The following is a 12,423-nucleotide window of genomic DNA, read 5'->3' on the forward strand; positions in this document are numbered from 1 at the left end:
CAAAGACCAAGGTTTCTGGAACAGAATTCTATCCTAGGATTCATCACTCCTATAGCAAGTGAAGATATCCAAGGAGGAGAGAGACTTCTCTGTGCCTGAATTCCTTCAGTAGTTAGGGACCACTGACCTACATCCATCTGTACTGACCAATGCCTTTGAAAGTTAGACTTTTACATGCAGGCCACAGTCTGTTTAAAGGGAGCCCTTTCAGAGCAAGCAGAGCAGGCTCTATCCACAGAATGGATATTCTGGAGATAACAAGTGGAGACTCAGACATCCTAAGAATAATGAAGAAAATACAAAAAGGGTCAACCCTTATACTGGTCTAATAAAGTCTCAGAACTAGAAATTAAGACTACAAATTCTTGAACTAATTACTTAGAGGCCAACACTCACGTGGTCACAGTGTTGAAGCCACAAGCCTTCAGCTTCAGCAAGCGGTCCCTCCAGTACTCCCTGGGCACCCGGAAATAGTGAATAGTACCTGCTATGATCAGGAAAGGAAAGCCATCAAGTGTGAAGCTTGAGCCTTCAACTTTCAGACCCACATTGCGATTTATTATGTGGGAGGGAGTCAGGGAAACTTGATTCATCCTGCAAGGACAAAGAAGGTGTATGAAGTCCTCAAGATGTTACCATGTGGCACACAGTTTGGGCAAATCCAAAAGGCCTTTCCTTCAAGGGCCCTAGGCATGCCTCCAGTGCAAAGAGAACTTCCCAACCCTTCTCCAACATACCTGGGTGAGAAGTCTCCTCCAAACTGAGCTGTTACCAATAACCCTGAAGACAGGTACAGGATGCTCACAGGTCTCAACAAAAAGGTCAGCATGCTAAACAGAGAGGACAGAACTGAAGTCAGACATCCTGGAGGCAGAGAAGAAGGTGGGAGCTGAGTGAGGCCTTGCCTGCAGAGGTGGGTGAGCAGCACAGAAGTGGCCTCACTGGAAGGCAGGACCAGGACCCACGACAGACCCGGGGGCGGGGTGGGGGGGGGGGGGGGGCGGGGCCCAGGGGGGGGCGGGGGGGGGGGGGGGGGGGGGGGTGTTGCAGCTTCAACGAAGAGCCTCCTGATAGTAACTGGGTTTTCTGACCCCTGTTACATTTTAGAGAAGATCAAGCGTCAGTCCAGTAAATTTCACAGAATAGAATATAATCTCTCCAAAATATGCGAGAGACCTTCTACTAGTAAGGAATGAGCCCTGCTTATCAGAGAACACTCCCTGGAATGTAGCACTCTCTCCATAGCCGTAGCTGGGTGCCAATTTCTATCCCCATCCCAATTTTCTACTTCTCTGCTACTGTAGGACGCCATCTAATTAGCTCCCAGAATACACTCAGCATTCGTGTGGCTACTGATCTTCATGCTGCTCACCCAGGGGCAAATGCTCTTTCCTTAGGTATCAAAAGTTCTATGGGTCCGATGTAGGCAGAACCAGGGCGGCCTAGCCCAGCCCCGGCGCAGCGCAGCTTCCAGCGTGGGGAAGCACTCTGCATGGGGCGTGGCTGAGTGCTGGCTACCCCGAGCAGCGCCTGAATTACAGGAATGCTCAACTAATGTTTTCTGAACAAGAGTCGCCGCAATCGGTAAAACATCTGTGTCGCTTCCATAGGCTTCAGCTTTATCATGAGCTTCTTGAGGACTCCCTCAGGCAGAGTTGGGAGGGTAGAAAGCAACAGTTTTCTGTAGGGAAATAGGATGGAAAAGAGAATGGGGCCCAGGGATTAGAGAAGACAGACCCCCTGGGCACCACTCGACTCCTTACTGTGGGCGTGAAGAGTCCGGGGCAACGGACTGAGATCAGACGACGCTCCGAGATTTCCGGGGAGAAGACAGACGGGACAAAGCAGAACCTCCAGGGAACCTGACCGAAGGGCCTAGAGAAAAATTCCAGAAAGGAAACCCGAGGGGCTGTCTAGGTTGACACGCTGCCGGTGGCCCCAGCGCTGGGAGAGGCACCGCGCGGGAGGTGCGGAGAGGCCCCGGGGCTGTCGCGGGCGTGGGTGCTCCGGTGGGCGCTCGGGCCAGAGTCTACCTTGCCCTGGGCCGGACTGCTCCTTCCCCAACTTCGCAGCGTTAGGTCGGCAGCGGCCGCCAGGCAGGGGACAGAGCGGGAAAAGAGCGGCTGCGGGCTCTCCCGGGGTAGCCTCCGCCGGCAGTAACCTCCCACCACCCGCGCCCTTCCCAGACCCCCGACCCGCCCCCCCCCCCCACCCCCCGCGCAGGCCTCACTCTCCGCCGACCCGCTCCCCACCCCGCCCCGGGCAGATCCTCCCCCACACCCGCCCCCGCTCCACGGCAGAACGGCTTCCACCCCCCAGCCGAGCACATCCTTCCCCGTGTACTCTCCCTGCCCTCCGGGGATCCGCCCCCAGCCCCTGAGCCCGGGGGGTTGATAAGCCGCAGCCCCGACTCTGCAGAGAGAAGTGCGGCCGTCGTAGTGAGCTCAGCGGGCCCTCTGTGCCCTCTTGGTCAGCCAGAGGCCGGCTCTGGCCTTCGGGGACTCCGTCAGTTGTGACAGCTAATAGTTGAGGAGCGCTGTCAGCGGAGTGCGGACGGCTTTCCATCCGTTCCCCCAAGTCCTGAGCTGCTAACCCCGAGTGCTGACTCGGGGCCGCCTGCCCCTCCGCCCCTTTTCTTTCGCGGGACCCACTTAGGCGCGGTTCCCAGGCCCGGCGCTGCGGGAGGGAAGCCGGCTCAGCAGAGCCACTGGCACACTCGCTGGGTCACGGCAGGAGATTCATTCCCGGAGCGTCCAGGTTGGGGACAGGGGTGTCCTCCTCTCCACAGCGACCACAGCTCCTCCCTCTGGGTCGCTTCAGCGCGCGTTCACTAACCACACCCCCCCCCCCCCCCCCCCACCCCGCCCCCAGCACCGGCGCCCGCCGCCCCCCCCCCCGCCCCCCCCCCCCCCCCCCGGGCCCCCCCGGCCCCCCATCCCCCCCCCCCCCCCCCCCCCCCCCCCCGCCCCGTGCTAGGTGCTGAGGACATCCTGGAGGAGGAGGACCATTTTCCTTCACACTGCCTACCCTACTGCTAGTAACTGGGAGTAGCGGCTCAAAGTGTGGTGTGGGTGAGCCTTATCAACTCGCAGATGCTCTGTCCCATTTTGGACCTACAGAATCTGAAACTCTGGGCAATACTAATGTACGCTAAAGTTGGGGACTACAGGTCTACAGCTTCCCTCTCCACCCCTCGCCCTTGCCTCCACAGGAAAAAGGACATCTGAGGCAAAATGGGTGGTCCGAAGAAGAGGTGGAGAGGCTCTAAATTAATTTCATCGGTGCAACTGCACCTGTGTGGTTGTGCTGCTCCTTCTTTCAGCTTTTGGCTCCCTCTGAATGGGAGATCAAGCTCCATTTATAAGTCTCAGCTGTTGTGGATATTGTTACTATAAATTTTGGGGTGCAGGTGCCTCTTTCTGATCACTGCATTTGTAACTTTTATTTATTTATTTGACACAGAGAGAGCATAAGCAGAGAGAGCAGCAGAGGGAGAGGGAGAAGCAGACTCCCCACTGAGCAAGGAGCCCAATGGGGAGGGGGATCCCAGGACTGAGCCAAAGGCAGATGCTTAACGGCCTGAGCCGACTGAACCACTCCGGTGCCCCTGAATGTTTGTACTTTGCTAAAGGCAAAAGGCAATCTTAGGGGGCGCCTGGGTGGCTCAGTAGGTTAAAGCCTCTGCCTTAGGCTGGGGTCATGATCTCAGAGTCCTGGGATCGAGTCCCATGTTGGGCTCTCTGCTCAGCGGGGAGCCTGCTTCCTCCTCTCTCTCTCTGCCTGCCTCTCTGTCTGCTTGTGATCTCTGTATGCCAAGTGAATGAATAAAATCTTAAAAAAAAAAAGACAATCCTAGTCCGACCTCCACACATTTCCCTCTTCCCCGCCCCAGAACCTGTAAGTCTGTAAGTCTACTTTAATATATAAAAATTCCTTTGGAAACTTGGTTTATCCCTGCCCCCCAACATATGTATTGGTAATCATCCCCAAGCATAGGGCCTGAAAATATACACCTGAAGGGTCTCATGACTAAGATTTTATTAGACAGTAGTAAATGACCTTTCCTAACAATAGCTAGCCCCTCAAGGTCCTGGAACCTTGCTTCCAAATTCCTTAGAGACTTATGCTATTCCTAACCCTCTCCCAACTTGAAAGTATGTAACCAACTCCTCATAATCCCAGTGCAGTTCTTTCTGCCCAAGGATCTATTCCCGTGCTTTAATAAAACCACCTTTTTTGCACCAAAGTCACCTCAAGAATTCTTTCTGGACCATTTGCTCCTGAATCCCAACATTTTCATATCATTACCCACACTGTTTCACCTACCAAATTATATAATTTCACTTGCAATAAAATTTATTTCATCACCAAGAAGTAAGATTTTAAAATTCTGCTTTCTGGCTACAATCATTTTTTCAATGTATCTTCCAAACTTGTTCTTATCAATCTTTGAATTTCCAGTCTTCTTGAAAGAGTAGGCAGTTAGCCAGACATGAGCAGGGACGGGTTTTTTCCAAATGTTGAAAAAGCCAGAACCCACCAATCACCTCCAGAGCATAAATAGTTGGAGAAATCCCTGAGAGAAATGCAGATGCAACTCCCTGTAACCACTGTCCTCAAAGGACCCACAGCTTCATTTTAATATATTTACATTGCAGTTTCTCACACACAGAGATACACACACACACCATACCCTTCACCTCCCCACCCCCATTTTCATAAGAAATGATGGCAAATAATCAAAATGGCTCACCCTAAGGAGACTAAATACAGAAATGAGGAAGGGGGGGAAGTGAAGGGGGGGACCAAAGGAACAAGAAAGAAAATGTAGCTAAAAAGATGGAAGTGCTGACACCTTAGGGCTCCTGCACTCTCTCTCTCTTTCTCCTTACCTCTGTGTGTGTGTCTGTCTGTCTCATAGTCTGCTCTACATTCCTTTTGTTTTGGCTGCTAATAAATGCTTGCTTACTAAGCATTTGACTCTGAATTCTTTCTGGGTCAAATTCAAGAAACAAGGACAGGAAGTGGGGTTCCCTGCTGACATTTGAGTCTCTCTTTTTCTGCAGTTTATCAGAAAACCAGCTCTGAGGGGTTTTTTTGTTTTTGTTTTGTTTTGTTTTTTAATCTGTTCTGTTTGTTTGTTTAATTTCCAGTTCAGCAATCTCTGCTCTAATCTTTATTTCTCCTCTACTTCTGGATTTAGGCTTTATTTCTTTATTTCTTTATTTATTTTTTCCCCTAGTTCCTTTAGGTGTAAGGTTAGGTTGCATATTTGAGACTTTTCTTCTTGCTTCTTGGGGAAGGCCTGTATTGCTATATACTTTCCTGTTAGGACTGCCTTTGCTGCATCCTAAAAGTTCTGAACTGTCTTGTTTTCATTTTCATTTGTTTCCATGTAATTTTTTAATTCTTTAATTTCCTGGTTGACTCATTCATTCTCTGGTAGCATGTTCTTTAATCTCCATGTATTTGTGATCATCCCCAATTTTTTCTTGCATTTAATTTCAAGTTTCATAGAATTGTGGTCTGAAAATATGCATGGTATGATCTCAATCTTTTTGTACTTATTGAGGCCTAAGTGGTGACCCGGTATGTGGTGTATTCTGGAGAATGTTCCATCTGCACTCAAGGAGAATTTGTCTTCTGTTATTTTTAGGATGAAATGTTCCAAATATATCTGTGAAGTCCAGCTGGTCCAGTGTGCCATTCAAAGCGATTGTTTCCCTGTTGATCTGCTTAGATGACCTATACATTGCTGTGAGTGGGGTGTTAAAGTTTCCTAGTATTATTGTATTATTATCAATGCATTTCTTATTTTTATTATTGATTTATAAATTTGGGTGCTCCCAATATGGGGGCATAAATATTTATAATTGCTAGATCTTCTTGTTGGATAGACCCCCTTTATTATGATATAGTGTCCTTCTTCATCTCTTATCACAGTCTTTGGCTTGAAATCTAGTTTCTCTGGCGGCACCTGGGTGGCTCAGTCAGTTAAGCATCTCCCTCCAGCTCAGGTCAAAATCTCAAAATCCTGGGATCAAACCCCCACATTGGGCTCTCTGCTCATTGGGGAGGCTGATTCTCCCTCTCCGTTTGTGTGTGCACACACACACTCTCTCTCTCTCTCAAATAAATAATCCTTTAAAAAATGAAATAAAATCTAGTTTGTCTAATAAGGATTGCTACTCCAGCTTTCTTTCGATGTCCATTAGCATGATAAATGTTCTTCCATCTCCCTACTAATCTGGAGGTTTCTTTGTGTCTAAAATGAGTCTCCTTGAAGCAACATAGCAATGGGTCTTGTTGTTGTTGTTTTTTTTTAATCCATTCTGATACCCTATGTCTGTTGATTAATGCATTTACTCCATTTACATTCACAGTAATTATTGAAGGGTATGAATTTAGTGCCATTGTATTACCTGTAAAGTCATTGTTCTTGCAGATCATCTCTGTTCCTTTCTGGTCTTTTGGGCTCTCTTTCCACTCAAAGCTCCCCCTTTAATATTTCTCAGAGGAATGGTTTAGTGGTCATGAAATCCTTTAGTTTTTGTTTTGGAAACTATCTCTCCTTCTATTCTGAATGATAGCTTTGTTGAAAAAAATATTCTTGGCTGCATATTTTTCCCATTTAGCACATTGAATATATCACGCCAGTCCTTTCTTACCTACCTGGTCTCTGTGGACAGGTCTGCTGCCAACCCCTGTATGTCTACCTTTGTAGTTTAATGACCTCTTGTCTCCAGCTGCTTTTAGGATTTTTTCTTTCTCTTGTAATTTCCAAGAGAAATATGTCAAATGTGGACTTATTTTTTTTTTTATTTTGATTGTACCTCTGGGATTTGAATGCCTGTTTCCTTCCCCAGATTAGGGAAGTTCTCAGCTTTAATTTGTTCAAATAAGCCTTCTGCCCCTTTTTCCCACTCCTCTTCTTCTGGGAGTCCTATAATATGTATATTATTTTGCTTTATGCAATCAATGAGTTCCCTAAGTCTACCTTCATGATCTAATAGCTTTCTTTCCCTCTTCTTATCAGCTTCATTATTTTCCATCATTTTATCTTCTGTATCACTGATTCACTCTTCTGATTCATTCATCTTCATTTATATGACTTTTACTTGGGACTGCATCTCAGTTATAGCATTTTTAAATTTGGCCTAACTAGATTTTACTTCTTTTCTTTTATCTATACAGTAAGAGATTCTCTAGTGTCTTCCATGCTTTTTACAAGACCAGCTAGTATCTTTATGATTTTTTTTTTTTAAATTCTAGTTTAGACATCTTACTCGTATCCATATTGATTAAATCCCTGGCTATAAGTACTACCTCCTGTTCTTTCTTTTGGGCCAAATTTCTTCACCTCATCATTTTGTCCAGAAAAGAAAAGAAGAAATTAAAAAAAAAAAAAGAAAAACAAAAACAAAAACAACCTAGATCATTTGTGTGTTTTGCTCTGTTTGTTAAAAACAAAAACAAACAAAAAAACTAGACCCTAAAATAAGAAAGAAAATATATATAAGAAAATACAATGAAAGGAAACAAAAATAAAGTACATATATAAATTAAAATTAAAAAAGAATTTAAAATTGAAAAAATAAGAACATAACAGAAAAAATAATACTAAGAGACTAAAGAATAAAAATACAAAAATGCTATCTACTGTTTTTCACAATAGCTAAGCTTTGCAGCCCTCTATGATCAGTAAATTTGGTGACATCCAGCAGTTTGTGCTGGTCTTCTGGGGGAGGGGATTGTTGTACTGATTCTCAGGTAGACATACCAAAGTTGAAATGTACCTCCAGTGTGCAGGGAGGCCTAGCTTGGGGTAACAGCTCTGGACTCAGGTAGCACTGTTTTGCTCCCTGAAGGCTTTTAGCACTGATGGGCTCAATGAATATGGCAGTGCCCCACTCTCTAGCACAGAAGCTGAAAGTTCGTGCCCCCACTCTTCAGTGAGCCCTCGCAGAAGAGCAATCAATCACTCTTGTCTCCCCAGTTTCTCTCAGAACTCTTGTGTTCACCTGGTCTGTGTCCAGCTATTTTTATTTCAGGCATGCAACTTCAGTTTCAAACTCCAAATTTTAGGGACTCCCATGGAGCAGACTTGTGCTTTTCCCCTGGGAGAGGGAGGTCTCCCTATGCTTCTGCTTTTTTGCTGCACCTATCCCAGGAACATGATCACATGACCATGCAGTGGTTCGTAGTTTATGGCAACACAGAGCAGAAAGCCGGCACTTAACATACTCACTGTTCTCAGCCAGATTTCGTGCTCCTTTGCCTGGGAATAGTGCCCCACTTATGCACCAGACTTTCTTCTTGCAATCCCGGGGATCGGCAGACTACCTTGTTACACCTGGATTCTCCCTGCTTCACCACCTGAGCATCTTTAAGCCAGGCATATCACCCCACTACAGCAGACTTCTAAAATTTCCAATTTTGCACTACGCTGCTTAAAATGCTTTGCAATAGCCTCCTTAAGCAGGCTTCTTTCCTGCTGCCATATCCTCAGCTGTATCACACTGGATTCAAATCTCTGCAACTCCTACCTTCCAAATAGTGTCTATTCTGCTTGTAGACTTACAGCATATATTTTGTCAGACCTCCAATTGATTTCTTGGGTGTTCAGAATGATTTGATAACTATCTATGTGCATTCAAGGAATGAGGCAAACTTAGGGTCCCCTTACTCCTCTCCCATCTTAACTCCTCCCCTTTTCAATGTTTTTTGAGTAGAAGATCCTTAAAACCAGAATTAGTATCACTAATGGGAAGGAATTAGGACCTCATGAATTTTGAGGGCCTCATTTGCTTCATATACATTTAACTTATGAACATTTAGGCTTATGTACAGGTTTTCATTAGAGTGGACTATATAGGGTGCAAAATTTTAAGGTGGCATTCTCAGAATGTCATAAACATTTAATTTTCTGTTTGGTCCTTCTAACCCTATGTTTATATACATATGATCTACCTACTTCATCTAACAAGTTTCACAGCTGACTAATTTATCTACGCCTCACAAAACATTGAGTTTTATTCTTTCTGTTTGTTTTCTATAGTAGATCAGAATATTTTTAATTCATCAAACACATATTATACAGCTCAAGTCCATGTCTTTGTTATTCTATTTAATGAGTCTTCCTGATTATTCATTTATTATTCCAGATGAATTTTAGAATCATTTTACTAAGTTCATCAAGTTGTAATTAGATCATCCCAGTTAAGCACATGGTGTTTAAATGTTTGAGATCTCTTTCTTGGGCCTAAAAATAATACACAGTTTTTCTCTCTGCATAACACCATGCTTTAATTTTTATTTATTCACTGAATAATGAATACTTATAGAGAACCTATATTATTCCAAGCACTATTCAGGGTACTAGTAACAAAACAAAGGAAAATAACAAACCAATAAAAATTTGCCTTCATAGAGTTTATATTTCAACATGGTAGATAAATAACAGAAAAGATAAATATGTAAAACTTATACTATGTTAGATGGTGGGTGCTACCGGGAAAGATAAAGGAAAGCTAGGGATATGGAAGACACTATCTCAGATAAGGTAGCTGAAGAAAGCCTAATAAGAAGGTGATGTGTAAGTGAATGCCTTTACAGAATGAAGAATGGAGGTTGGAGTTCAAGAGGTCTGAGTCATAGTCCATTGTATATAACATACCACTTCTTTATCCATTCATCAGTCACTGGGTGTTTGGGCTCTTTCTGTAATTTGTCTATTGTAGAAAATGCTGCTATAAACATGTATCCCTTTGAATTAGTATATTTGTATTCTTTTGGTAAATACCTAGTAGTGCAACTTCTGGACCATAGGGTAGTACTATTTTTAACTCTTTGAGAAATCTCCATACTGATTTCCACAGTGCCTCCACCAGTTTTCACTCCCACCACAGTGCAAAAGTGTTCCCCTTTCTCTGCATCCTCTCCAACTTCTATTGTTTCCTGTGTTGTTGATTTTAGCCATTTTGAAAGGTGTGAAGTGATATCTCACTACAGTTTTGATTTGCAATTCCCTGATGATGAGTGATGTTGAACATCTTTTCATGTGTCTGTTGGCCATCTGTACGTCTTTGAAAAAATATCTACTCATGTCTTCTAACCATTTTTAATTGGATTATTTATTTTGGGGGCTGTTTGGCAAGTTCTTTATGTATTTCAGATACTAACTTTTTATTGAATTTGTCATTTGCATTTATCTTCTCCCATTCTGTAGGTTGCTTTTTAATTTTGTTGATTATTTCCTTGGCTGTGTAGAAGATTTTTATTTTGATGTCATTCCAATAGTTTGTTTTTGTTTTTGTTTCCTTTACCGCAGGCAACATATCTAGTAAAATGTTGCTATGGCCAATATCAAAGAAGTTACTGGCTGTGTTTTTCTCTAGGATTTTAGTGGTTTCGTGTCTCACATTTAGATATTTAAGCCATTTTGAATTTATTTCTGTAAATGGTATAAGAAAATGGTCTAGTTTTATTCTTTTGCATTGGCACTTCAACTTTTAAGACCTGTGCTGGAGAGATGAGTCCCCAAAACATCTAGCTTTGAAAGCCAATGATCGGGACGCCTGGGTGGCTCAGTTGGTTAAGCAGCTGCCTTCGGCTCAGGTCATGATCCCAGGGTCCTGGGATCGAGTCCCACATCGGGTTCCTTGCTCGGCAGGGAGCCTGCTTCTCCCTCTGCCTCTGCCTGCCTCTCTGTCTGCCTGTGCTTGCTCGTTCTCTCTCCCTCTGTCTCTGACAAATAAATAAATAAAATCTTTAAAAAAAATTAAAAAAAAAAAATTAAAAAAAAATTAAAAAAAAAAAAAAAAAAAGAAAGCCAATGATACCCACAAGCCTATAGAAAACTGTAGAACAGTTCTTAAAGGGCTTGCATGTATGAACTCATTCACCCCAGGGGTCAGCACAGAGACAGCTAGATGACCAAAAAGCTCCCAGAATTTCTGTGGAAAAGGCTTATTATTTATCTTAAAGCATTGGCCTGGGTCACCTGGTTGGCTCAGTCACTTAAGCATTTAGCTCTTGATTTTGGATCAGGTCAAGATCTCAATATTTTGAGGTAAGCCCCATTTCATGCTTAAGACTCTCTCTCTCTCTCTCTCTCTCTCTTCCTCTCCCTCTGTCCCTCCCCCCCCCCCTTTCAAAAAAAAAAAAAAAAGAAAAGAAAAGAAAGAATAAAACAGCATTGGCCCAAAGGGCAGAGGCATCTAATTTAACACATAAGTAGGGGCCTATGGAAATATTCTCCAAAGATGGAGGCTGGAAAGTGCCATCCTTGTTTTCTCTCTCCGCCTCATTCCAGCTCACTGATAGCTCCTGGGAAGCAGCTATACCTTTGTCTGACACCACAATTTTTGTGGCTGCTAGCCATGTGACATATCTAGATTATCTGGCTCTAATGACTAACAGAGCTCTGCTATGAGTCCCACAGGACTATAATAAATGGAGAAGAGGTTCTTAACCAATCTCCCCCAGGACAGAGCAAAGGGGCAACAGACTAAGACACCCAGCCATTCTTTGAAAGAGCTATTAGCTAAACTTCATAGTTGTGGCCTGAGGGGTAGGCCTTTAATTAAACACACATCTAAGGGCTGACTTTAATCTTTTCCAGAGATCTCAGAGGGTGGCTGCTATTTTTACCCTCTTTCTGTCATGCTCCAGAAATCTGGTATCTCCCAAGGGGAAGCTATTCAAGGACTTGGTGCCCAAGTTTCTACATCTGCTACTCCAGCTTTCATGGCTGCTGCCCAGAGAAAGCCCCTTGATCACCTACCTCTGGTGGCCAGGAGGATTTGCATTTGTAGGACCCCTAAGACTCTAACAAATGGAGAGACCATTCTGGACATGTGACCACTTTCAGGGCACAGTACAAAAAACAAAGTGAAACATATGCCCATTATTTCTGTGAAAGTGATCTTTTTGCTTGCCTTGAAACTCAGCCCAAGGGGCAGGCTTCTGGTTTGGTATATAACAAGGAGCCTACTAAGGTGTTCTCTGGAGACAGAGGCTGGTGGATGCTATCTTTGAGTTCTTCCTCTGCTTTCTCCAGGTCTCTAGAATCTGTGAAAGATGGCTATTATCTTGTTTTCATAGCTGCAGCCTGAGGGGTAAGTTTCTAATTAATTAACATCTAGGGGCTAACTACAATCCTCTCCAGAAACTAGGGAGGCTGGAGGTGCCATCTTCACACTCTCAATCTGTCTCATGTGAGATTAACATCTCCAAAAATAACCAGTTTATGTACACATCTGTCACCCTGGTTTTTGTAGTGGCTACCCAAAGGATACATCCCTTGATAGCCAGCTCTGGTGCCCACCAAGGCTTGTGTTCACAGGTTTAGTGGTATGGTAGCAAAGAGAGAAACGGTTTCTAACTGGGTATCACCCCAGGGCTCAGTACAGAATGAGCAAA

At 44.3% G+C, this 12,423-nt stretch overlaps 1 protein-coding gene across 1 annotated transcript in view; it reads right to left on the reverse strand.

Annotated features, from left to right (window-relative positions):
• Window positions 1–593, reverse strand: part of LOC132019378 (beta-galactosidase-1-like protein 2) — a 72,912-nt gene extending 72,319 nt beyond the window's left edge. Inside the window, exon 1 of the mRNA XM_059402417.1 lies at window positions 397–593. Coding sequence (XP_059258400.1) covers window positions 397–593 — 197 coding nt within the window. The remainder of the gene's footprint in view (window positions 1–396) is intronic.
• Window positions 594–12,423: the final 11,830 nt, after the last annotated feature.

The sequence above is a fragment of the Mustela nigripes genome, chromosome 1 (genome assembly GCF_022355385.1).
Source record: "Mustela nigripes isolate SB6536 chromosome 1, MUSNIG.SB6536, whole genome shotgun sequence".
NCBI lineage: Eukaryota > Metazoa > Chordata > Mammalia > Carnivora > Mustelidae > Mustela > Mustela nigripes.